The sequence below is a fragment of the Dendrobates tinctorius genome, unplaced genomic scaffold (genome assembly GCF_039654945.1).
Source record: "Dendrobates tinctorius isolate UK_male_01 unplaced genomic scaffold, ASM3965494v1 ptg000133l, whole genome shotgun sequence".
NCBI lineage: Eukaryota > Metazoa > Chordata > Amphibia > Anura > Dendrobatidae > Dendrobates > Dendrobates tinctorius.
This window is the reverse complement of record NW_027361801.1, coordinates 44,961,070-44,988,149: the sequence shown is the minus strand read 5'-3', so window position 1 is coordinate 44,988,149 and position 27,080 is coordinate 44,961,070. Positions and strand designations below refer to the sequence as shown.

General features: G+C 46.4%; 1 protein-coding gene across 1 annotated transcript in view; it reads right to left on the bottom strand.

Moving 5' to 3' along the window:
* The window catches only part of GPR50 (G protein-coupled receptor 50), a 491,389-nt gene extending 464,760 nt beyond the window's left edge, over positions 1 to 26,629 (bottom strand). Inside the window, exon 1 of the mRNA XM_073543661.1 lies at positions 25,857 to 26,629. Within this exon, the coding sequence (XP_073399762.1) occupies positions 25,857 to 26,049 (193 nt within the window). The 5' untranslated portion in view covers positions 26,050 to 26,629. The remainder of the gene's footprint in view (positions 1 to 25,856) is intronic.
* Positions 26,630 to 27,080: the final 451 nt, after the last annotated feature.

The window sequence follows — 27,080 nt, the reverse complement described above, 5'->3', positions numbered from 1 at the left end:
TGACAGGCTCGATGGCACAGCTGCCTGTGACAAAAGTGACGAGAGGATAATGGAGATTTTGAATCTCTGCGCACACTTTTGGACACTGGACACTTGTGGATTGTGTGAGGCCCACTGATATCTGAGCGCTATGTCACAGGCTCGATGGCACAGCTGTGACCAAAGTGACGAGAGGATAATGGAGATTTTGAATCTCTGCGCACACTTTTGGACACTGGACACTTGTGGATTGTGTGAGGCCCACTGATATCTGAGCGCTATGTGACACGCTCGATGGCACAGCTGCCTGTGACCAAAGTGACGAGAGGATAATGGAGATTTTGAATCTCTGAGCATACTTTTGGACACTGGACACTTGTGGATTGTGTGAGGCCCACTGATATCTGAGCTCTATGTGACAGGCTCGATGGCACAGCTGCCTGTGACCAAAGTGACGAGAGGATAATGGAGATTTTGAATCTCTGCGCACACTTTTGGACACTGGACACTTGTGGATTGTGTGAGGCCCACTGATATCTGATCGCTATGTGACACGCTCGATGGCACAGCTGCCTGTGACCAAAGTGACGAGAGGATAATGGATATTTTGAAACTCTGCGCACACTTTTGGACACTGGACACTTGTGGATTGTGTGAGGCCCACTGATATCTGAGCGCTATGTGACACGCTCGATGGCACAGCTGCCTGTGACCAAAGTGACGAGAGGATAATGGAGATTTTGAATCTCTGCGCACACTTTTGGACACTGGACACTTGTGGATTGTGTGAGGCCCACTGATATCTGAGCGCTATGTGACAGGCTCGATGGCACAGCTGTGACAAAAGTGACTAGAGGATAAGGGAGATTGGATTGCTTTTAAAGAAGCAGTTTGCAGAGCAGTGGGTAAACAGTAATGCCAGCATGTCAGGAAGCCTTAAAAGGCAGCCCAACAACCAACACCACTGATACACCACAATATAGCCTCCCCTTGCACTGCACACACAGTGACTTGTGTGTTGTGCAGGCCAAATCGCTAGCAGCAGAAGCAGTTTTTTTGTCTTCTTCCCTGCCTAACGCTCTCCCTACAGAATCAGCAGCAACCTCTCACTATACTAAGATCGGCAGAAGTAAGATGGTGGTCGGCGTGCACGCCCTTTTATACCCCCTGTGACTCCCACCAAAGCAAGCCAATCACTTGCATGCCCTTCTGAAAGATGGTGGTGACCCGTGCCTAGGTCATCACGTTGCCCACAGTGTCCGTGGATCCTGATTGGCTGAAAAAGAGCGCAAAACAAACTTTTGAAACGCGACTTTGGCGCGTAAGTCGCCGACCTCGTGGCCGACCTCATCCTAGGGTCGGGTTTCGTTTCATGAAACCCGACTTTGCAAAAAGTCGGCGACTTTTGAATTTTTTCGACCCGTTTCGCTCAACTCTAGTCAGCAGGCTGTGTTGCAGATGATGTGTTTGGGCGACAGACACACCGCCGAGGTGCTGGCCGAGTACTTGAAGCGACAAACTGAGTCATGGCTGGGCAGTGTACATCTTTAGGCAGGCAAGGTAGTTAGTGATAACGGCCGTAATTTTGTGGCAGCCATAGCCCTTTCAAAACTCAGCCACATACCTTGCTTGGCTCACACCTTGAACCTGGTGGTGCAGTGCTTCCTCAAAAATTATCCGGAGTTAACAGCCCTGCTCCATAAGGTGCGAAGACTGTGCGCGCACATCCGCCGGTCGCCTGTACACTCCGTTCGTATGCAGAAGCTGCAGCGATTGCTCCACCTTCCCAACCACCGCCTCATTATCGACATTGCAACAAGGTGGAACTCCACCCTGCACATGGTGGAGCGGCTGTGCGAGCAGAGGCAGGCCATAATGCATTTGTGGGAGGATACACGGCCAGGCACTTTGAGAGCAGACATGAAGTTGACAGGTGTGCAGTGGTCGAAGCTGAAAGACCTCTGTAAAGTCCTTCAGTGTTTTGAGGAATGCACATGGCTGGTAAGCGCAGACGACGCCATCCTAAGCATGAGCATCCCACTTATGCGTCTGCTCATGCAAGCTTTGATGCACCTTAAGGAGCAGGCGTCTGCAGCCAATGTTGACGAGGAGGAAGAGGTGGAGGGAATCCTTGATGACATTCAGCCATTGTCTGCTCAGGGACCTCTCTTGGACGAGTTGGAGGAAAAAGAGGAGGAGGAGGATGATGATGGGGATGATTACTTAGGGGAGGAGGATGCATCTCGTGGGGCAAGTGAAAATGTTGGTATGGCAAGGTCTGGTACAGGGTTTGTGCGTGACTGGAGGGATGTGGATTTGCCAGAAAGTGCTCCTCCAACCAGCACTCGCAGTGCATCATTGACACCGGGAACATTGGCCCACATGTCAGATTATGCCTTGCGGATCCTAAAAAGGGACCCCCGCATTGCCAAAATGATGAACGATGACGACTACTGGTTGGCCAGCATCCTGGATCCACGCTATAAAGGCAAATTACAAAACATCATGCCACAGGAGAACCTTGACCTAATATTGGCTAATAAACAAGCAACTCTGGTAAATCAGTTGCTTGAGGCATTCCCAGCACACAGCAGCGGTGATGGTTCTCACACGAGCCGCACGGGCCGGGGACAGCTTGGCAGAGGTGTTCATGGTGCACACAGCAGAAGTGGCATTGGAGACAGGGGTTTCATGACAATGTTGTGGACTGATTTTTCAAGTACCGCTCACACAACTCGTAATACAGCATCGATGGAAAGTGACAGGAGACAGCAGTTGTCAACTATGGTTACAAACTACATTTCCTCCCATATCTATGTTCTCCCACACAGGTCATTCCCCTTTGACTATTGGGCTGCTAAACTGGACACCTGGCCTGAATTGGCCCAATATGCCTTACAGGAGCTCGCTTGCCCAGCTGCAAGTGTGCTATCGGAAAGAGTCTTCAGTGCAGCTGGATCAATTCTGACAGAAAAAAGGACCCGTCTGTCAACCCAAAATGTGGATGATCTAACCTTCATTAAAATGAACCATGCATGGGTTTCCAAGGATTTTGTCCCACCTTCCCCTGATGACACATAGGGTGACAGAAAAATGGCTTGCTTTGGTCCACCTCTTCCTGGGACTTCACCTATTTCACCTTTTGCATCAGCTGAATGTCCAACATCAGCATATGCCACTTTCTAAAACTCCCTAACTGTGCTGCCTCCCCCCCCCCATGGCCGGGGTCACCACCTAGCGCACGACACCGTGCGAGTGCCGTTGCCCTGGACAGTCCAACTCTTGGGCACGGGCACTGGCACAGGGTCCCTCATAGTGCAATCAAGTGTCTCTGACGGTGGTGGTGCACACCCGCCGTCAGACACACCGCCGTACTATGAGGGGCCCAGTGCCAGTACCGACGCCCACGAGTGGACCTCCCTTGCTTGGGCAGGGCCCCAGCATTTGCAATCTTTACCTCTCCCTGCTCCTCCGCTGTGTAGTCTGGGCCGTCAAATCCATACTGTGCCTGACACCGTCTGAGCCTGCCTCCTGGTGTATTGACATATATTTTGAATGTGTACGCTATCCATACATGTTATCCGGGGATACGGTACCCTTTCTCACCTTTGTGCAATCACGTGCAGTCCATACTGGGCCTAACACCGTCTGAGCCTGCCTCCTGATGTATAGACATATATTTTGAATGTGTACGCTATCCATACATGTTATCCGGGGATACGGTACCCTTTCTCACCTTTGTGCAATCACGTGCAATCCATACTGGGCCTAACACCGTCTGAGCCTGCCTCCTGATGTATAGACATATCGTTTGAATGTGTACGCTATCCATACATGTTATCCGGGGATACGGTACCCTTTCTCACCTTTGTGCAATCACGTGCAATCCATACTGGGCCTAACACCGTCTGAGCCTGCCTCCTGATGTATAGACATATATTTTGAATGTGTACGCTATCCATACATGTTATCCGGGGATACGGTACCCTTTCTCACCTTTGTGCAATCACTTGCAAGCCATACTGTGCCTGACACCATCTGAGCCTGCCTCCTGATGTATAGACATATCTTTTGAATGTGTACGCTATCCATACATGTTATCTGGGGATACGGTACCCTTTCTCATCTTTGTGCAATCACGTGCAAGCCATACTGGGCCTAACACCGTCTGAGCCTGCCTCCTGATGTATAGACATATCTTTTGAATGTGTACGCTATCCATACATGTTATCCGGGGATACGGTACCCTTTCTCACCTTTGTGCAATCACGTGCAAGCCATACTGGGCCTAACACCGTCTGAGCCTGCCTCCTGATGTATAGACATATATTTTGAATGTGTACGCTATCCATACATGTTATCCGGGGATACGGTACCCTTTCTCACCTTTGTGCAATCACGTGCAAGCCATACTGGGCCTAACACCGTCTGAGCCTGCCTCCTGATGTATAGACATATCTTTTGAATGTGTACGCAATCCATACATGTTATCCGGGGATACGGTACCATTTCTCACCTTTGTGCAATCACTTGCAAGCCATACTGGGCCTTACACCGTCTGAGCCTGCCTCCTGATGTATAGACATATCTTTTGAATGTGTACGCTATCCATACATGTTATCCGTGGATACGGTACCCTTTCTCACCTTTGTGCAATCACTTGCAAGCCATACTGGGCCTAACACCATCTGAGCCTGCCTCCTGATGTATAGACATATATTTTGAATGTGTACGCTATCCATACATGTTATCCGGGGATACGGTACCCTTTCTCACCTTTGTGCAATCACGTGCAATCCATACTGGGCCTAACACCGTCTGAGCCTGCCTCCTGATGTATAGACATATCGTTTGAATGTGTACGCTATCCATACATGTTATCCGGGGATACGGTTCCCTTTCTCACCTTTGTGCAATCACGTGCAAGCCATACTGGGCCTAACACCGTCTGAGCCTGCCTCCTGATGTATAGACATATATTTTGAATGTGTACGCTATCCATACATGTTATCTGGGGATACGGTACCCTTTCTCACCTTTGTGCAATCACTTGCAAGCCATACTGTGCCTGACACCGTCTGAGCCTGCCTCCTGATGTATAGACATATCTTTTGAATGTGTACGCTATCCATACATGTTATCCGGGAATACGGTACCCTTTCTCACCTTTGTGCAGTCACGTGCAAGCCATACTGGGCCTAACACCGTCTGAGCCTGCCTCCTGATGTATAGACATATCTTTTGAATGTGTACGCTATCCATACATGTTATCCGGGGATACGGTACCCTTTCTCACCTTTGTGCAATCACGTGCAAGCCATACTGGGCCTAACACCGTCTGAGCCTGCCTCCTGATGTATAGACATATATTTTGAATGTGTACGCTATCCATACATGTTATCTGGGGATACGGTACCCTTTCTCACCTTTGTGCAATCACGTGTAACCCATACTGGGCGTGAGAACGGCTGGCGAGCTGTTAAGCAAGCTACAGCACCTGTGGTTTGCACGCGTAAGTTTTTCATTTTTTTCAGGAATGACGGTTAGGCCTAATTCCGGAACTGCGGTTGACCTGCACTTACTGGGAAATCATCGTTCGCGAGTAATAATTGTAATCAATGATCCCCATCACTAACGTTGTTCAGCGGGTTATCTGCACCTGTAAGCGACAAACGCTGGCCTTTTCAGTGTAGCGCACATGCAGCCACGGGCATGTAAGGGCATGACACACCAGTTATTGGCCAATCTCATGTGCCAGAGCCTCATGTGTCCCTCTAGTAAGCCAGACTCGGACCGCGGGGCATGACGGAGTCTCGTTCGTTAACGGAATTAAGCTTGCAATGTATGCATCTGTTCTGTAGCTGGCATGGTTGAGGTTGCCCGTGTTGAGTCAAATTACGCCGTAGGCTCCACTCCTGGTGGTGCCCTTCTGGACATTCCTTTAAGGTTCAGCTTTGCAACCATACTGCCCACGTAAAACAAACACTTTGCCTTCATGAACGCTGTTTGGAGGGTCATGACTCATGGGAATAACGCCGCCCAATCAGTTAACCTGCTAGAGAGATCCTTCGTTGCTCCCAAGCATGACATCACACTCCCTAGGAGGATGGTAATGCCACTGTGGCGTCCGTACTCCTGGGGGCGACACAAGTGCACTGATGCCCAGCCACTGCTCGATGAATCTGCTGGTACATTGACCCAGACCACTACATTCCCCTCGCATGCTACCCGGCCTGAATCTGACCCTGATGAAACTCAGGTTACCCTTCCCATATACAGTTCCATCTTACACGGTGACAAAGAGGAAGCTGCAGATGAAAGTGCAGGTTCGGCCCACCCGCCATCAGACACACCACCGTACTATCAGGGGCCCTGTGCCAGTGCCGTCGCCAACGAGTGGGCCCCCCCTGCTTGCTCAGGATCACAGCACTTGCAAGGTTGAAATACTGTGCAGTGAGATGGAAGATGGGGACGACGAGGAGTCCAGACTAGTACAGGGATTCCCTAGCGAGGAGACTTATTTGATTGTTTTCAATGTTGGGACAGCAATTTTTGGGGAGCACTATACTCTGGAGAATGATAGATGGGGCCCAGCATACACTGGAACATTCCAAAGGTGGACATCAGACACTGGAGCAGCATTTACAGGGCCCATTATACACTAGAGCATTAGAAATGGGGCCCATTATGTTTGGAGCATTATTTGGGCCCATAAGACAGTGGAGCTTCATCCATGGGGACCAACATATACTGTAGCATTATGTGGAGCTCATCATATACTGTTTCAAACATTATATGGGACCAATGATTCTGTATGGAGAAATAGATGGGCCTCGTCATGAGATGTAAAAAGTGAAGTATTTTTCATTGTACTATACCGCTATTTCTCTGCCGTATCGGAGCATGATGAGTTGTGATATTATGTGTTAAAGGGGCGCTCTTTCGCCCAGGGCACATGAAAACCTGGAGCCAGCCCTACCCCCCCACAACTTTAGCCAAATAACCCCCATTTTTTAGTGCGTAACTTGTATTATGAAGTTAATTAAGGTTGACCAGCTTAAGTAAGAAGAATTGATGCTTTTGGCATTCAAATGTAGGTGTGTTTCCTGTCCTCCTCTCACTGCCGACTTTTATTCCCCATTGACTTACATTGGGTTTCGTGTTTCGGGACGACCCCGACTTTTCCCTATAATCGGCCGATCTTGCTCGACCCGACTTTTCACGAAACGAAACTCGACCATAAGAAAACAAAAGTAGCTCAACTCTACCCGTAACATCAAACTTAAAATACCCTCTACGAAGTTGGGCCCAAAATTTATTGGCCCACACAAGATTGTAGAGGTGATCAACCCGGTGGCATACAGATTACAGTTGCCCACCAACTTCAAAATATCTAACGTCTTTCACAGGTCCCTATTAAAACCTGTGGGGACAGTTAGAGAAGATCCCTCATCTTTGGCTCCACCAGTGTTGGTAGAGGGTCAACTGGAGTACGAGGTAGGGCGCATCATTGATTCACGGTGGGTGCGCCGGAGACTTCAGTACCTTATTCATTGGAAGGGATATTCCGTGGAGGATCGGTCATAGGTTCCGGCCAGTTCGGTGCACGCTGATTGACTGGTGTGGGCTTTTCATGCCAGATACCCTGAAAAATATGGCGGTCTAGTGGCCCCCCAATAAGAGGGGGGTACTGTCATGGTTAGGACATGGTTAATGTCCTGTTCCCACAGGGTTAACTTTTGCCGGCCTCTCTTTTGGTCTGGGAGGGGTATTTATACTCACTCCAGACTAGCATTCTCTGTCAGCTATACTGTTATTCTGGCTGTGTGTCTGACCGACCCCCCTAGTGTACGTGTATTCTGCATTGCTTGTTTGATTCCCGTGTATGACCCGGCCTGTTCCCTCACTCTGTACTCTGTCTCTCATTTTGGTACTATTGTCTTCTCCGGTTCTGACCTCCTGGCTTGGCTATTGTTACTCCGTTGCAGTTTGTCCCTATTGTACCGTCCATTGCCCGTTCTGATTTTCTGATCTATTGCTACATCCTGACTATTCGCTCTGTCTAACCCTTTGGTACTGTCCTGCTATCTCGTGCTTTGACCCGGCTTGATCTGGTTTCTGTCTCTGTCTATGCCCCTTGGTAACATTGTCCTGTAGTTACCTTTCTAGGAGTTCCCTGCAGCTCCTAGCTCTGTGGAGCTTAGGCTACGCCCCCAGCAGTCACATGCTTCAGGTCCTGGAGCATGCATCGTCACTGCTGCTGCCCGCTCCACAGGTATCTTTGAGCACTGTTTTTTGTACTCAGGACACACACACTGGCTCAGTGAGCAAGTGCAGTGCGGTGTTCCTGACAATTTTCACATGGAAACATGAGAAGCAATGGTATGAAACTAAAAGGGATAAGATATAGATTAGATATTAGAAAAACTTTTTGACAGTGGAGATGATCAATGAGTGAAACAGGCTGCTATGAGAGGTGGTGAGTTCTCCTCCAATGGAATTCTTCAAACAGAGGCTGGACAGACATCTGTCTGATATGGTTTAGTGAATCCTGCGCTGCACTGAGCAAGGGGTTGGACACGATGATCCTGGAGGTCCCTTCCAACTCTAAGAGATTCTATTATTCTATTAATATTGCGGTTTGCATTGATCCAATAATTATGGAAGATACCTTTGTGACATTGTAGAGAAGGGATGAAGATAATGCATTCACCCACATCACCATATGTCTGGCAGAACCCCTCCACCTTAATAACGGACCAATGGATGATTCTATATAGGCCATGTTTGATCTCTATGTAAATGTAGAATTGTGATAAGAAACATGACTACAATATCTTCCACTTGAGACTTCCAGGGGTGAAGATATCCTGTAAGTTGGGGATCTCATAAAATTCTAACAAACCTAACACATCCCACAATCAGCATCCGCATGAGGTCATCAAGAGTAAGTGTGTGAGCATAACTTTGAGCTCATAAAAGCAGTATTTCTTTTCGGACCATTGTTCATTCTGGAAATCATAGTTCTTTGTTGGAGTGGTCCATTTTCCCAATCTGAATGCTTCCCTCCACTAAGCTCTCAGCCATTTCCGTGACATCAGGTTTAGTAATTCTCTTTCGCCATTCCTTCTTCTTTCATTTAATTGTACAATATATACCATAATTTTTGCTCCCAGTTTTTATCATCTTGTATATTATTATAAATACCACCTTTTTGTATTAAATATTTAAAGTTAAATAGCTTTCTTCCTCTTGCTCTGTACACCCCACTTCCGAAACTATATGCTGTATCAATGATTGGTACTCATTTTTGTTATTGTGGAGTTGTCAGTGACCCTGCCAGGGTATATATATATATTCCATCTGTTGAAATCAAAGGTGTATATACTATACACTCACTGGGAGTTCCCCAATAACAAGCCTAGTAGCGAAAGTAGCTGTGGCCGTGACCATCACTCATCAGCCAATTGTGTTACCCTGACAAACTGGCGGCAGCAGTGATATGTGTGTGATCTCTCCAGTGTCATTTGTGACAAACTGGTAACAGTGATTGACAAACTGGTAATAGTGGTTGGGATCTGCATGACAACCCCCCCAGCTATTATCTTTGACACCTTCAACCTGGGAACATGGCCAAGTGATTTAACTAAGGACAAAAACATAGCAACTGGAGTGCTGAATAATGGCAGCAGGTACTTTGGTCTGATGAGTCAAAATGAAAAATATTAGGCTGTAGTAGAAGGCATTTTTTGTCAAAGGGTTGGAAAGTGGTATAATAATGAGTATCTACAGACAGCAGTGAAGCATGTTGGAGGGTCCTTGCAGTTTTGTGTTTACATTTCAGTAAATAGATTTAGGTTTTGGTCAAGATTAATGCTATCTTGAATGCTGAGAAATACTGGCAGATATTTATCCATCATGCAACATGCTGATTAAAATGATACCTGGGTGATGAAATAGATCTTGTAGTTCTTGTATAATCAGTGTTAGAAATTTTCAGTTAATGATATGCCCATGCTCCGGGTTGGGACTCTAGGCAGAGTCTTATCTTCCTGCTCTATCTAATCCAGAGAAACCAAGGAAAGACGTGCCACAGGCCTCTTTGAAGCACAAGCAGTCTGTCTCTATAATAAGGAGCATATTTGTGCTTCGGAGCAGCCTGTGGGCAGGTCTTTCTTTGTTTTTTTCTAACTTAGATTGGGAAGTTAAGATTCTGCCTTCAGTCCCACCCATAGCAAAAGCATATCATTAGCTAAATACCTCCAACACTAATTACACAAGACCCACAAGACGGATTTCTTCACCCCATGTATCATTTTAGTCAGTATAACAGGGGCATCATAGCAATGTATGTAGTTTACTTAGCAAAATCCTTCTGAGAGGTTCACTTTAAGCAGGACAACGGTCACAAACATGCAGCCAATGTCATTAAGAACTTAAGTGCTAAAGAAGAACAATGAGTCCTGGAAGTGATTACATGGCTCCCACAGAGACCTGATCTCAACATCATAGAGCATGTCTGGGATCACATGAAGAGACACAAGAATCTGCACAAGCCTACAACTACAGAAGATCTGCAGTTAGTTCTGCAATTTGCTTGGAACAACCTCCTTGACAAGTTCATTCAAAAACTAAGTACAAGTATAGCTAGAAGAATTGATACTGGGATGCTGTTTTGAAGACAAGGGGTGGTAACAAAACTATTGATTTGATTGAGATTTCTCTTTTGTTCTTTCACTTCATATTTTGTGAATTGCTGAAAATAAATTAGCACTTCTATTTTTTTAAAGCATTCTTACTATTCAGCCTTTTTGTCCACACCTCAAACCAATCCAAAAAAAGAGAAAAAAGTATTCACAAAAATATGTAAAATAAACTTTGTTTAATATTGATTAAAAACATGATAGAGACAACAACAATTGTGCAAGGCACAATTATGAAACCACAAAAATGGATAAAAAATGACAATAAAAACACAATAAATGTGATAGGTGAGGGAGCAGGGTGTTAGGCGTCGGATTCCTGCGGCTACACAGCAGGAGTCCAGAGCCTCACATACTGCTTCGCAGCAAGTTACTCCTGAGGCTGAGTCCCTCTGCTGCTCCTTTGAGCATGCTCATGAGACGATCTCCCATTGGAGGTCGGAAGTCACATGCTCAGGTCCTTGTCCTGATCTGATTGGTCCATCTCAGAGATCTGGAAGGTCCAGGCAGCGCACGGCTATAAAAGGGCTGCATGGCCGTTCAGCCATGCGCTAGTATAGACATTACTTGCTAGATGTTTGAATGGTGACGGATGTATGATTCTGGTGACTGACTCATTTGAAAGCCCTTCCCTCTGATATTACACATGTGGATAGGGAATTAGTTCAGCAGTCAGCGCCAGTCAGTGGCAAGCCTTAGGCCACTGTGCACACCGCGCCTCTACACTAGCGTCCGATTGTGCTACTCCTCACGGCACTATCGTCTCGTGGCAGTGTCCTACGCCAACTTCGGTTTCTGGCCTTTGTGCCACTTCCGTTGTCTCTCAGGTGTCCCTTCTCAAACCTGGAGATTTTGCTGCCTCTGATGCTCTCCACGTGTCCCAGTTTTCTGTGTCACCTGCCGGGACATCAGACTTGCCTTCAGACGAGGCTAAGGCCTATGCCTCTGATGGGCACAAGATGGTGGATTGTAGGGCTCATGAGGGGGGGGCCCTAGGAGGGGGGTAATGTTAGGCGTCGGAGTCCTGCGGCTACACAGCAGGAGTCCAGAGCCTCACATACTGCTTCACAGCAAGTTACTCCTGAGGCTAAGTCCCTCTGCTGCTCCTCTGAGCATGCTCATGAGACGATCTCCCATTGGAGGTCGGGAGTCGCATGCTCAGGTCCTTCTCCTGATCTGATTGGTCCATCTCAGAGATCTGGAAGGTCCCGGCAGCGCACGGCTATAAAAGGGCTAGTATAGACATTGCTTGCTAGATGTGTGTATGGTGACGGATGTATGATTCTGGTAAATGACTCATTTGAAACCCCTTCCCTCTGATATTACACATGTGGATAGGGAATTAGTTCAGCAGTCAGCGCCAGTCAGTGGCAAGCCTTAGGCCACTGTGCACACCGCGCCTCTACACTAGCGTCCGATTGTGCTACTCCTCACGGCACTATCGTCTCGCGGCTGTGTCCTATGCCGCGCTGCAGTTGCAGCTCTCTTTGGTGCCCGCAGTAGCGGTGCTGCACACACGGTAGGTCTAGACGGACGCAGCTCCTTCTGCCTTTGGTCCTGCACCTGTGACCTGATACCGTGTGTGCATATATCTGAGACCCGTGACGCTAACAGGCTCAGCCTTTTTGTGTTTACCTTTACTGGCATCTCTGTGATTAAACAGTGATTGCTCTGCGCACCTGGGTGACGTTTAACCCCGTGCGCATTATGCCGCCATATTGTGCATCTGCCATTACTCAGCAGCGGATATAACACCTTCTGCACGGTGGACCCTGAGCGGCGAACGCACTTTATTATTTATTTTATTTCGTGCGTTCCGCCGTTCCTAACACAGGGTATGTCACCCGGGCAAAAGTTAGTCAGTAAGAAAAAATATATCGATAATGTCAGTATCAAATTTTGTGGGAAGCCATTATTCATGCAATATATAGTATAATTAAATGATTAATAAGAAAAGAATATTAAACCAAAAAATAAATATTATATACAATGTAAAACAATATATTGTTGCCAATAAATACGTATATATTAAAGTGTTCACTGCAGACTGCAAAATTATAAATGTCCACTAACACCAGCATGAACAATAGTGACCACAGAAATGAAGCTAGAATTCAGCAAGAGTATCAAATCATAATGATGATAATACCAACCACAGGGACAGGTGCTGCCCTCTCACACCACCAAGGGCTGACTACCAACATCTTGCCGTTCCAAGCACTGCAGCCCCTGGAATTTGCCTGGGGCTCGAGAAAAGGACATCTGCACCCCTGCTCTAGAGCAATGACTGCAGGGTCCTGGCTTAGAAGGTTGTCCTAGTGTTGGTTGTATTGAATGGTTGGATTTGTAATTAGAGTTGAGTGAATTTGTTTGAATTTTGTCGCCGGATCTGAATTTGCCATATTCGTGCCATATTGGTACCCTATTCATGTTGAATGTATGTTTGATGTTCGGTTCCGAACATAGTCGGTATTTTCTTCTCCCATAGACTCTAATGACATTTGGCTGTGTTAGACGAATATTGCAAAAACAATATTCGCTGCCGATCGTATTCGGAACCGAATCCAAACAAATTCGCTCATCTCTATTTGTAATCTATTGGAAAATACACAAGTTTCCTGCAGATTTCAAAGATATTTTTCATCCTGCTTTACGAAAAGAATCCTCATTATTTATCATAAGTCTCTATCATTGCTTATTCAATACCCTTATTTATTCTGTGTGTTTATCAGCTACTGGCCCTGAATATGACATGGGTGCTCAAATGCTATATGAAAATTTGCTGAGAAATACTCTTTGATTACTGCAAACTCAACACTTCAACAGGTGCCATCCATGTGTAGTAAAGGGAGATTTTATCCACAAAGATATATCTGAAAAAATAAATGTTGGTACAAATATCACACTGTGGAGGGCTTTTCCTGCGTAGCACTCCTGGACAGTTATTCTCTTCCTCATGTGGGATTCAAAGTAAAAAGGTTTTTGCAGCAAAAAAAGTATTCTGACATAAATGTCCTAGAATTTATTAAATCAAAAAGCTAAACACTAAGCTTGTGGGCAACGATGCAAAATCTGTAACAGTTCCCTTCCACCTTTCATGGGCAATTTATAACACTCTCATGCGTTAGCTTTTGGCTCTCATCAGGTTCCAGGGTCTGAATGTGACTGCCACATCTACACACCCTACAATTAGTGGTTCACCAATAAATCAGTTGTCTCACTTTTGGGAAAGCTCTCTAAAAGAAATTGGAATATAGCTGCATGCAGGTAGTTGTCTCTTCGATCAGTGATCAGACCTGGTTTTATGGCTTTTTCTCAAATATGTTTCTCAAAGATGAGTCCAGGTTTCAGTGAGATCTTTCAACACCAATGCTTTACTGTAATTGCTTTGTGTTAAAGGATGCACAATTCTTCACTACAGAGAAGGAGATCATAGTGATGTAGAATTCAATTTACTATAGTTCCACTCCAGACAATACTTGTCATTGCAAGTGGTATATCAAAATTACGTGTATTTTTTTGGCCATGAAATGTTAACCAGGAATTGCTTCTTCCTTAAGAACCTGGTGATTCTTCTTGCAAATGAGGACTGGTTCTGTGACTTACTGAATATTGAGTAAACTAGTGATGGTCCTTGATATTTAACTTCACAAAAAACAGCAATTACTGTTGAGCAAGATAACTCTAAGAAGACAGAATTCTGAGAGTCCAATTGGTGGCTTTCTACAATGGTGCCATTTCAAAGTCCCTCTGCAACTCATTTCATGCTATGATTTGTCTGTAGAGATCATATGGCTGTAAATAGTATTTTATGGTCATGTTAACACCACATTCACATTTTCAGTATCTGGTCAGTATTTCACATCAGTATTTGTAAGCCAAAAGCAGGAGTGGATGAAAAATGCAGAAGTGGTGATGGGTTTCTATTATACTATGACAGTCCCACTCCTGATTTTGGCTTACAAATATTGATGTAAAACACTGACCAAATACTGAATGTGTGAACAAGGATTACACTGAATTTGGCTGGATTGGCCAAGCCCTCCTCCCTGTAAAAAAAAAAAAAGATTATATTAAATATCTACATACTTTTTCTAATGGAGTATATATAAAAGACAAATATGTGGGAAAAATTCAAAGTTTACATTAAAATAAACTTTTAGTCTCCGGGTGCCTTATTCTAAAAGTTATATGTGTTCCGGCAAAAAAATAAATTTAGGCTTGGTAAAAGTAGCTTTGGTATTCAACTGGGTTCCTAAGAATGATGGAATGACATATGGAAATCATGGTGGCTCAGTGGTTAGTACTGTAGTAGGTTTAAATCCCACCAAAGACAACATGCCAGGAGTTTTCCAGGTGTTGTGAGAGTTTCCACTGGTTAATCCCAATTTCTTCCCTCACTTCAAAGACATACTGATTGTAAATTTAGATTGTGAGTCCCAATGGGGACAATGATAATAATGTCTGTAAAGTGCTGTTAAAATTAATGGTGCTTTGTAAGCAAGTAGAATAATAAGTACACAGATTAAGCTTTAGGCATCTATGTATCTATGTCCCTTTCTGCAGCTTTCGGTTATCTTTACTTGGACCATTTTTATTAGCACTTTAGACCAGGTACTCCCCACAAGAAACATGGGGATGTGTTTAAAACGCTATCAGTGTTCTTCCTCAGGGCCTTGAGGAAGAATGCTGACAGTGTTCAAAACACGTCACCATGTTTTTTCCAGCTCCCCGCATAAAGTGAAATTTTTGGATTTTTATATGCTCCAATAAAAGTTTTTTATTTTTATAATTATTGCCAGAAGCTGGATTTTTTTCCTTATTTTGTCTGATACTCCAAGTTTTGACAGAACGTCATTCCGTGCATGCTGGATCGTATGTATTACACGCCCCGATGCTCACCTGGGGTCCCCCTCCTCCCGGTGCGTCCCTCCTTCATCCTCGCGCCGTGCCCTTTCTGGCTTTGCAGGGTCACGGCGCGTCAGAGGCACGCACATGCGCACTCGCTCGTTTCTCACCGCGGGGCATCCTGGGAGCACGTGACCCGGTGGCTCCTCCCCCAACATGGCGGCGCCCACCGGGTATTTCTGTCTGGCGTCTTGAATGGTAAGACGCCTGTTTGTCTTCCTCTGTGGCGCTTAGCGTTCCTGCGCAGCGTCGCTCCGACTCTCAGGTCCCCCCTCTCTCTGGTCTGCGCTCTGCTCTCCGCTCCATAGCCCCGACTGGACCCCCGCTCAGTTCCCTCTGCTGCCTCCGTGCCTGTACCTCGCCTGGTCCTTCTCTGCTGCTGTCATCGGCGGTTCCTTAGCTAGGGTTCCGTCCTTACCCCTAGGTCAGTTCCCCCTAACCTTTCTTCCTTCTTTCTTCCAGCGTTCCTGCTCTGGCTCCATCCTGATCGGTCCTGGTTCCCTACGTTCTGTTCCCTCCTGCTCGGGGTCTACTCTAGTCAGTGTCCTTTGGCCTTTCCCTCTGTACACTCCCTGGGTCGTCCCTTTGGTTCCGGCTGTCGTGGTCTCACCCCCCTTGGGCCTGCCCCTAACACTCCCTGTATAGGGGGTGGTCATCACCTGGGCCGCTCGCCCTCGGGGGCTCTGGAGCCACGACCCAGAGGGTCCACTCTCCGGTTCCTACTTAGAACCGTAACAGAACAAACAGGCCATGGACCCCGCTGGAGCCGCTGCGGCTCAAAAGGAGTTGCTGTTTTTGCGAGAGAATCAAACTCATATCATGGCTTTCATGAAATCCATGGATTCTCGTCTTTCCGGGCTCCAGTCCTCTGACCCTGGGAATGCCTCCCAACTGGCTGGACTGCAGCAGGAACTGGCCCAGCAAAGAGATACCCAGACCCATATCCTCAGTTATATGGCCTCCATAGATGACCGCTTACTCTCCTTACAGTCGGCTGCTGCAGCCCCCATTCCAGCCCAGGCGCCTCACCCGCCACCCCGTTTAGCTAAGCCGCCCCGCTATAACGGGGATCCCAAGCTGTGCCGAGGTTTCCTGAATCAATGCCGCCTCCATTTCGAACTCCTGCCCCAGCAATATCCCACTGAGCGGGCTAAGGTGGCTTTTATTGTCTCCCATCTTGAGGGAGACGCTTTAGCGTGGGTTAACCCCCTCTGGGAATGTGATGATCCGGTAGTCTCCCAGCTAGGTACTTTCTTCGAGACGTTTCGTCGAGTGTTCGACGAGCCGGGTCGCCTGGCCTCTACTACGGAATCTTTATTTAACCTCCACCAAGGGTCCCAAACCGTGGGTCAGTATGCCATCCGATTCCGAACCTTATCCTCTGATTTGGGATGGAATAACGAGGCCTTGGTAGGGGCCTTTTGGCGAGGCCTCGCGGGTCGAATTAAGGATGAGTTAGCTGGGCGGGATACTCCCTCTGCCTTAGAAGATCTCATCTCGCTAGCTACACGTATCGACCTTCGATTCCAGGAACGTGCTCGCGAGAGGAGACTTCCCCGTGCTTCCCCAACTATCCGCGCTCTACCCTGTCTTCGACCCGGAATATCCGCTTCTGCTTCCATGCCTGAACCCATGCAAGTAGACCGCCTTAAGGTATCTGCACAACGCCGGGAGGAAAGACGCACTCACGGTCTCTGCTTCTACTGTGGTAGTGACTCCCATCTGGTCCGTACCTGCCCGGAACGTCCGGAAAACTCCTCCGCCTAGGTCAGGTAAGAGAGGCCTCCCTAGGTGTGTATGATACCTCTCTACCCCTCACTCTGTCTGTCTTTTTGCACGTTGGTGGAAAACGTTTTTCTCTGGCAGCCTATGTGGATTCCGGCGCAGCGGGAAATTTTATTAGGCTCAAAGAGGTTCTTAAATTTTCGGTCCCGGTCAAGACCTTAGAAACTCCACGGATCCTTGCTTCCGTGGACGGTAAACCTCTCCAAGAGACCATTACCTTGGTCACCCATGAGGTAGAACTCCAGGTAGGGGCCCTACACAAGGAGAGGATCGCTTTTTATGTCCTAGCGAGCATCTCTCACCCTATCCTTCTAGGCCTTCCCTGGTTACGAGCCCACAGCCCTACCTTAGACTGGCATAAGGGTAATATCCTGCGCTGGGGGGAGTCCTGTGGGTCTGGGTGTCTGCTGCCGGTGCGTCCCGTGGGTGGTTCTCCTTCCCCCTCCTTACCCCCCGGGTTGCCCATTGCTTACAGCTCTTTTTCGGATGTTTTTGACAAGAGGGAGGCCGAGAACCTTCCGCCTCACCGACCCTATGATTGCCCCATCGAGCTCGTCCCTGGAGCCACCCCTCCGCGGGGTAGGATTTATCCGCTTTCGCCGGCAGAGACGCAAGCCATGTCGGAATACGTTCAAGAGAACTTAGCCAAGGGTTTCATACGGAAGTCTTCCTCTCCTGCGGGCGCAGGCTTTTTTGTCAAGAAGAAGGACGGGTCGCTCCGCCCATGCATTGATTACAGAGGTCTGAACAGCATCACGATTAAGAACAAGTACCCGTTACCCCTCATCCCTGAACTCTTTGATCGCCTGAGAGGGGCGCAAATATTTACCAAACTTGATCTTCGAGGAGCCTATAACTTGGTCCGAATTCGCGCTGGGGATGAGTGGAAGACCGCATTCAACACCCGTGACGGTCACTATGAATACCTGGTGATGCCGTTTGGCCTCTGTAACGCACCAGCGGTATTCCAGGAGCTCGTTAACGATATTTTTCGGGATCTCCTTTACTCCTGTGTCGTGGTTTATCTTGACGACATTCTTGTCTTCTCTCCAGATCTCTCCACCCATCGACGAGATGTACGGCAAGTGTTGCAGCGTCTAAGGGAGAACCACCTATTTGCCAAGTTGGAGAAATGCGCCTTCGAACAACCGTCCCTGCCGTTCCTTGGGTATATCGTTTCGAAGTCTGGATTGAGGATGGATCCCGAGAAAGTGTCCACGATCCTGGCCTGGCCCCGTCCCCTTGGTCTCAAAGCCATTCAACGCTTTCTCGGCTTTACTAACTATTATAGGCAATTCGTTCCTCATTTTTCCACCATAACCAAGCCCATCTCTGCTCTTGTGCGCAAAGGAGCCAATCCCCGCCTCTGGCCTCCCGAGGCAGAAGACGCCTTTCAAACTCTGAAGAGAGAATTCGCTACAGCGCCCGTTCTCCACCGTCCTGATGCCGAGAGACCCTTCATTCTCGAGGACGACGCATCCTCCGTGGGAGCGGGGGCGGTTCTCCTGCAAAGAACCTCCTCTGGCCGGACTGTCACCTGTGGGTTCTTTTCTAAAGCCTTTTCTCCCCCCGAACGCAATTACTCCATTGGGGACAAGGAACTACTGGCAATCAAACTGGCTTTAGAGGAATGGCGTTACCTTCTCGAAGGAGCTGTCCATCCCTTTACGATATTTACCGACCACAAGAATTTGGCCTATGTTCAGTCTGCCCAAAGGCTCAATCCCCGGCAAGCCCGATGGTCCCTATTTTTTGGACGCTTTGATTTCGAGCTCCGCTTTCGTCCGGGTAATAAGAACATCAGAGCTGATGCCTTATCAAGATCATTTCTCCCGACCGATGAAGAGGAGAGCCCCGCTCACATCATCGATCCAGCAAAGATCGTCACCCTAGCCCCTCTAAGTTTGGTCAACCCACCACCAGGCAAGACCTTGGTATTGGACCATGACAGAGTAAGGGTTCTGCACTGGGGACACTCTTCTAAGATCGCCGGGCATGTCGGAGCCAAGAGGACTCTATCCCTCATCTCCCGCCATTATTGGTGGCCTTCACTCCGCCAGGATGTCCTGGAATTTACCGCTTCTTGCTTATCCTGCGCCCGGAATAAGATTCCACGACAGCTACCCTCTGGCCTCTTACATCCTTTGCCGGTTCCATCAGTTCCCTGGAGCCACATCGCCATGGATTTCGTCACGGATCTACCTCCATCTTCCGGCTGCTCTGTCATTTTGGTGGTGGTAGACCGTTTTTCCAAAATGGCTCATTTCATCCCGCTACCTGGTCTGCCTTCTGCGCCCGAGTTGGCGAAGATCTTCGTGCATCATGTTTTCCGACTTCATGGTTTTCCCCAGCACATCGTGTCTGACCGTGGTGTTCAATTCACCTCTCGTTTCTGGAGAGCTCTCTCTAGCTCAATGGGGGTAGTCCTGGACTTCTCCTCCGCCTATCATCCACAATCCAACGGCCAAGTGGAGCGGATCAATCAGGTGTTAACCACTTATCTTCGACATTTTTCTAATGCACACCAAAGTAACTGGGTCTCACTGCTACCCTGGGCGGAATTTGCTCACAACAATCACCCCAACGAGTCCTCTTCCAAGTCTCCCTTTTTTGTAGTTTTTGGGCAGCATCCGGGCATTCCTCTTCCCGTGTCCCCCACCTCGGGCGTGCCGGCGGCGGACTCCTTGTCCTCAGAATTCTCTAAAATTTGGGAGGAGACTAAAACGTCCCTTGAGAGAGCTAGCGATCGGATGAAAAGATATGCCGACAAGAGGCGCCTGGACACCCCTCCTTATCATCCAGGCGATAAGGTCTGGCTGTCCTCGCGCTTCCTCCGACTTAAAATCCCCTCTTATAAGTTAGGTCCACGTTACGTTGGCCCCTTTGAGGTTTTAACTCGCATCAATGATGTAACCTATAAACTAAAATTGCCTGCCTCCCTGCGGATCCCCAACACTTTCCATGTCTCGCTTCTCAAACCCACAGTGTTTAATCGCTTTCAGCCAGCCTCGTCCCACGCTCCGCAACCTAGCTCCGCTGGGGACGTCTTTGATGTCAGGGACATCCTGGCAAAGAAGACCGTCCGAGGTAGAACCTTCTTTCTGGTAGATTGGGAGGGATTCGGTCCTGAGGAGAGGTCATGGGAGCCCCGGGAGAACATCAATGCTCCTCATATCATGAGAAGGTTTCTATCCCGCCTGAAGAAGGAGGGGAGTAAGAGAGGGGGTACTATTACGCGCCCCGATGCTCACCTGGGGTCCCCCTCCTCCCGGTGCGTCCCTCCTTCATCCTCGCGCCGTGCCCTGTCTGGCTTTGCAGGGTCACGGCACGTCAGAGGCACGCACATGCGCACTCGCTCGTTTCTCACCGCGGGACATCCTGGGAGCACGTGACCCGGTGGCTCCTCCCCCAACATGGCGGCGCCCACCGGGTATTTCTGTCTGGCGTCTTGAATGGTAAGATGCCTGTTTGTCTTCCTCTGTGGCGCTTAGCGTTCCTGCGCAGCGTCGCTCCGACTCTCAGGTCCCCCCTCTCTCTGGTCTGCGCTCTGCTCTCCGCTCCATAGCCCCGACTGGACCCCCGCTCAGTTCCCTCTGCTGCCTCCGTGCCTGTACCTCGCCTGGTCCTTCTCTGCTGCTGTCATCGGCGGTTCCTTAGCTAGGGTTCCGTCCTTACCCCTAGGTCAGTTCCCCCTAACCTTTCTTCCTTCTTTCTTCCAGCGTTCCTGCTCTGGCTCCATCCTGATCGGTCCTGGTTCCCTACGTTCTGTTCCCTCCTGCTCCGGGTCTACTCTAGTCAGTGTCCTTTGGCCTTTCCCTCTGTACACTCCCTGGGTCGTCCCTTTGGTTCCGGCTGTCGTGGTCTCACCCCCCTTGGGCCTGCCCCTAACACTCCCTGTATAGGGGGTGGTCATCACCTGGGCCGCTCGCCCTCGGGGGCTCTGGAGCCACGACCCAGAGGGTCCACTCTCCGGTTCCTACTTAGAACCGTAACAGTATGATAGGGTGAGCTGGCAAATTTTCTCTTTTCCTATTTACACCCCACAAGACCTACAGATTTGGAGATGCTCTGACTCAGCCATCTAGCTGTCACAATTTGGCCCTTGTCATTCAGATCCTAACACGTGCGCAATTTTTCTTCCTTCAATACATCAACTTCATCAACTTCAAAATTGACTGTTTACTTGATATTATGTCCCAACCTTGGAAGGTGCTATTGTAGCATAATAATCAATATTATTCACTTCTTTTCATTGGTTTTAATTAGAGATGAGCTGACTGGTTGAAATTTGAATTTTTGGGCTTTGACAAATTTTCCCAATGAATTTCATTTGCGACAAATAAAATAAAGCTCAATACTGGAAATCTTCCAATTGCCTTGAAATACACAGGAGCAAAAGAGAGAGAGAACTCCGCTGACCATAAGGGTTTCCACTATACAGGAAAGAGAGAGAGGTCCCAGCTGACTATAAGGGCTTACACTCTACAGGAAGAAGAAAGGACCCTGCTGGCGATAAGAGTTTACACTCTACAGAAGAGAGGACCCAGCTGACCATGAGGGCTTATATTGTACAGGAGAGGACCCAGCTGATCATAAGAGCTTACACTCTACAGGAGAGAGGATCTTGCTGGCCATAAGGGCTTACACTCTACAGAAAAGAGAGAGAGGACCCAGCTGACCATAAGGGCTTACACTCTACAGAAAAGAGAGAGAGGACCCAGCTGACCATAAGGGCTTACAATGTACAGGAGAGAGAGGACCCAGCTGACCATGAGGGCTTACATTGTACAGGAGAGGACCCAGCTGATCATAAGAGCTTACACTCTACAGGAGAGAGGATCTTGCTGGCCATAAGGGCTTACACTCTACAGAAAAGAGAGAGAGGACCCATCTGACCATAAGGACTTACAATGTACAGGAGACAGAGGACCCAGCTGACCATAGTAGCTTGTTATTATTTTATTGTGTACACTGTACAAGGGCTTACACTGTACAGGAGAGAGAGGACCCAGCTGACCATAAGAGCTTACACTGTACAGGATGGAGAGAGGACCTTAATGACCATATGGGGCTTGTTATTACTTTATTGTTTATTATTACAGCGCCATTTATTCCTTGGCATTTTACATTTGAAAAGGGATATACATAACATAAAACAAGTAGAATAATCTTGAACAAAATGAATCACCAACTGGTACAGGAGGAGATAGGAACCCTGTCCACGAGGAGCTTGCACTCTACTGGAGAGAGAGTGGACCCTGTTGACCATAAGATCTTAAACTCTAGAGGAGAGAAAGAGAGGGATAGGACCCTAATGACCATAAAAGATTACACTCTACAGAACATGGAGAAAGGACCCAGCTTACCAAGAGCTTACACTCTACAGGAGAGAGACAGGATCCTGCTGATCACTTTACAGAACTTAGAGAGAGAACCACGCTAACCATAAGAACTTAAACTCTACAAGAGAGAATCTTACTTAGTGACTCTGGAAATGGAAAATGACTCTGCCGTACACACTGTGCTCCACTGGGAACCACTGATCTGTGATGGTCCCGTTACTGACCATCACTATACAAGATATAATAATCACAGATGCATTTCTCGACATTGCAGGGCAATGCTAGGACAGTGTGGAGAGTCTCTGACTATCACAACACATTGTGCACAGATCAGTGACTAAGATCTTTATATATATACATTCTCTAATATTAGATGAACTTTTTATTGAGAACCATTGGATCTGCTAAATATCTTAAAGGATCTGCAAAATAATATTTTAGTGCCATATGCAACACCTTCTAAGGTTTTACAGAATCTTTGTCTCATTGGGTCAGAGTTGTTTTAGTGACATGAGGAGGATCTGAACAATATTTGGTTGATGGTTTTATCATCATGGCTGACTGGTGTATGTAGTCAGTTTGACTTTAGTGACCCAGTAATGATCATCAGTCAAGACTTTACTGGACATGATGACATGCCATGGATTTTACTATACAATGTAACTGACTATAAAAGGATGCAGTTCATTTATGACATATTTATGTACAGATGTTGCAGAACTAAATTATTTACTATACAGTCAAATGATATCTAATGTTCGCCGCAGAAATACATTTACCGTAGGTTTTGTAGAAGTAGCATTTGTATTCAATTAGGTTATTAAGACCTGACTGAAAAGCCCATTATCACTACTTTCCTGTTTTGACCAAATAAATTGATAAAAATATATTAACACATGTATATGCTCTTAGCAGCTTTTATTACTGAGTCAAGATTGCATGATCACTTTTTATAGACCGCATATCATTTTATACAAGTATTTTTGACCATCCCTTTATCCATGTTAGTTCTACTTTGGGCTTACAATTAAAACCTTGCGAGTAATTTTATTTTGTTTTCTCATAATGAATATTAAGAAAAAGACATAAAAATATTTTTCAGAAAACAAGTCTGTGACATCTCTTTGAAAAAACACACAAAAGAAATTTCCAATATATTTGGATTTTTTGCAATGCCGATGTGGCACTTGTGAGATGACAGCGCTTGTGCCTTCTTACCCTAGCTTCAAATTTGTAGATGCTTTCTACTTTCTTTTTACAACTCCTTACATTCTTTGGTACTATATTGCAGTTCGATAACTCTTTGAACTTAGAAAATACTTGTAATCCCATGCAAAACCAAACACCTTGATACAGTATATAGCAGGTTGAGTCAAATGACAACTTTGCTGCATTTCCACAAACTTGTCTCCACCATTATAATGCAAGATAACATGATTATGAACATCATGTCCTACTATACTTATACGTGTTATATTAATAAATGGTGAACCCTCAAATGTCATATTACTCACAGACTTACTAGTAAAACATGCTAAGGAAGAATAAAAACTGACACAAGATCATCATCTATATTGGCAGAGAAATACTGACAAAATGGTACCTACCTATCGTTTATTCACATGCTGCTAAATGTATACCCCATAATCATATGCCTATGCTGTTACTTTGCAGCACTGGGGTCCTGGGTTGAAATCCCACCAAGTGCAACATCTGCAAGGAGTTTGTAAGTTCTCCCCGTGCCCACGTGGGTTTCTTCCGGGTTCTCTGGTTTCCTCCCAAACTCCAAAGACATACTGATATGGAATCTACATTGTAAGCCCCAATGGGGACAGCATTGCCGATGTCTGCGGTGGAATTAATGAGACTATATAAGCGAGTAAAACAAATAGAAACCAATTTATACCAGGTAAAAATGCCAAAATGGGCTTTTGGTATAATTCTGCCCAATAGAACTTTTTAGGCACATTAGATATACATGTCAGTTGCATTTTTCACAGTATATTAACTACACGTAGTGGATTTTCTTTATATCATAAGCCATGACATTTTAAAGTTTCCGTTGTTTTCACGGTAAAAAAAAAAGCTTGCTTTGAAAAGTGATATAACCAGCAAAGGAGGCTGTTATTGTGAACTGAGATTAAGTAAAAATAATAGAAGAAAAATTGTTTGTGTGAAGTTTTAATAGACAATTGTTCTTGAGAATTTACACAAACTAAAACTAAAGGAAACAAAAAAAAAATAAATGAAGAAAGCAGGAAAGATCATTTATAAATAGATGTCCAAAAATGAAACATTTGGGAAAGTAGAAATCTAATCTCTCTCATTCCAATATTATCTCCCTCTAGAGGAATTAAATTACAGCAAAACTTGCAACTCATGCTGGTAAAACAAATAAACTGTGTTAATTTAATTGCCTGAAATGTCCCCCTAATATTGAGAAAGTAAAATAGCCACTAAAACATGATAAAAGCTTACTAGAGAATGATAGAAGCAGCTTCTCGTTACATGCTTACACCTAGAAATCGTATTTGCATAGTTATGTAATTCATGCTGTAAGACTGTCAGACATGCAAATCATCTAGATGGAAGTGTGTACAGATGCCTCCATAACTCATCAGCCTAGGACATAGTGGACAGTCCAACACCTCCTGCCCTCTGTGACCTTGAGCTGGTTCTTACTGTCACAGAATCCTTCAGTATATCACCTAAGGTGACATTTACCTCTTGGTGGCACATACTTCTTGATGGCACGTACCTCTTGGTGGCACATACCTCATCAGCAGAAGCCTTCCAGATTATACCCCACAACTATGATTCCTTTTGCCAGAATTGCAGCCTACACTAAACATACTACCGATGAATAACAACGAATTTGCATAGGGCACAAGAGGCAAATTATTTTAGAAGCCATCTCCAAGAGTTGTGTTCTCCTAGCATTGATCCAAGATTATTTTTCTACTCGAGTGTTTTGATTTCATGAATTTCTGTCTTTTATTTAGAGAAAAAGGACAGAAAACAGAAATGTGTGGAGCAAAAGTTAGAAAACACAATGTGACTTCATCAATTAGTTTCTGCATGACAAACAAGGAATTACCTAGCCATAAGTCACATCCTTCTACCAATATTTGGTACCCACCAGCATTCTGGAGCTTCTTGTTCCTGAGGACTGACAGAATGACCAGTAGATTGCCCAAGATGTCCACAATGATGGTGAAGATGAGCACAGTGGCCAGAGCAGTGGTCAGCCCAGGGGAGGCTTGGTCCTCTCTCTCTGTGCCAGCAGTTCCAGGTGTCCAGCAGTCAATACAGGTCCTGTTCACCTCCATCATCTCTGGTCTATTGGATGGGTCTCTCAGAACCAAACAGGATCTTTACATAGGTTGATTTTCTGTTCATAAGCAGTGGGCAGGTCTTCTGGACTCACAGAGGAGTTAGGCATGGAGTTCTTTGGTTGCCCACACTAGCCTTGGTGCCAACTTCTTCTCCATCAGCACCATAGCTGCAGCCTCTTGGTCATAGGAGGCTGGCATGGGTAGGTGCTGCCCTCCTCCCTGTTTCTTTTCTTCTTTAACCCATACATAGTCCACACATTTACATCAAAAGGCATTCCCATTCATAAAGTCCAAGCTCCCTTCCAGATGACTGAGGCATTCTGCTCCACTGTGCGCTCATGTGGTCACTGCTGCTCCTGCACGGAGAAGGTCTGTGCTCAGTCCTCTCTCTGCATCTAGTAGCAACTCCGGGAACCGGCTGTTCGGTTGCACATACTGATCTCCAGCCTGCTCCGTGCATGTAATGTGTGAGCAACCACTGGGAAAGGCACAAGGAGACTGACAGCAGCAGCAATGGATCTATTGGTAGTAAGACAAATGCAGAGTTCATGAAATGTCCTCCACCACAGCAATCACTGCTTCTGGGAGCAGAAGAAGCAGAGTGCGAATATCTGGGCTGCTACCTTTACTGTTTTACAAGTATTTAATAACAGATGGTTATAGCATCATCAATTCATTCTTCAGATGTGCTACACCATAGCCATGGGGCATTCTGCATCAAGCAGCAAATATAAAGGCATCTGTGTTTCTCCAGAAGTACAAACTCTCTAGGCACAATGTCACCAGACAGGGAGCATGGGAACATCTAATATCTATCTACCTCATATCTATCTATATATCTATCTATCTACCTTATATCTATCATCTATCTATATATATCTACCTTATATCTATCATCTAGCTATCTAATATCTATCTATAGACCTCATATCTATTATCTATCGATCTATCTATCTAATATCTATCTACCTTCTATCTATCTATCTATATACCTTATATCTATCATCTAGCTAGCTATCTACTATCTA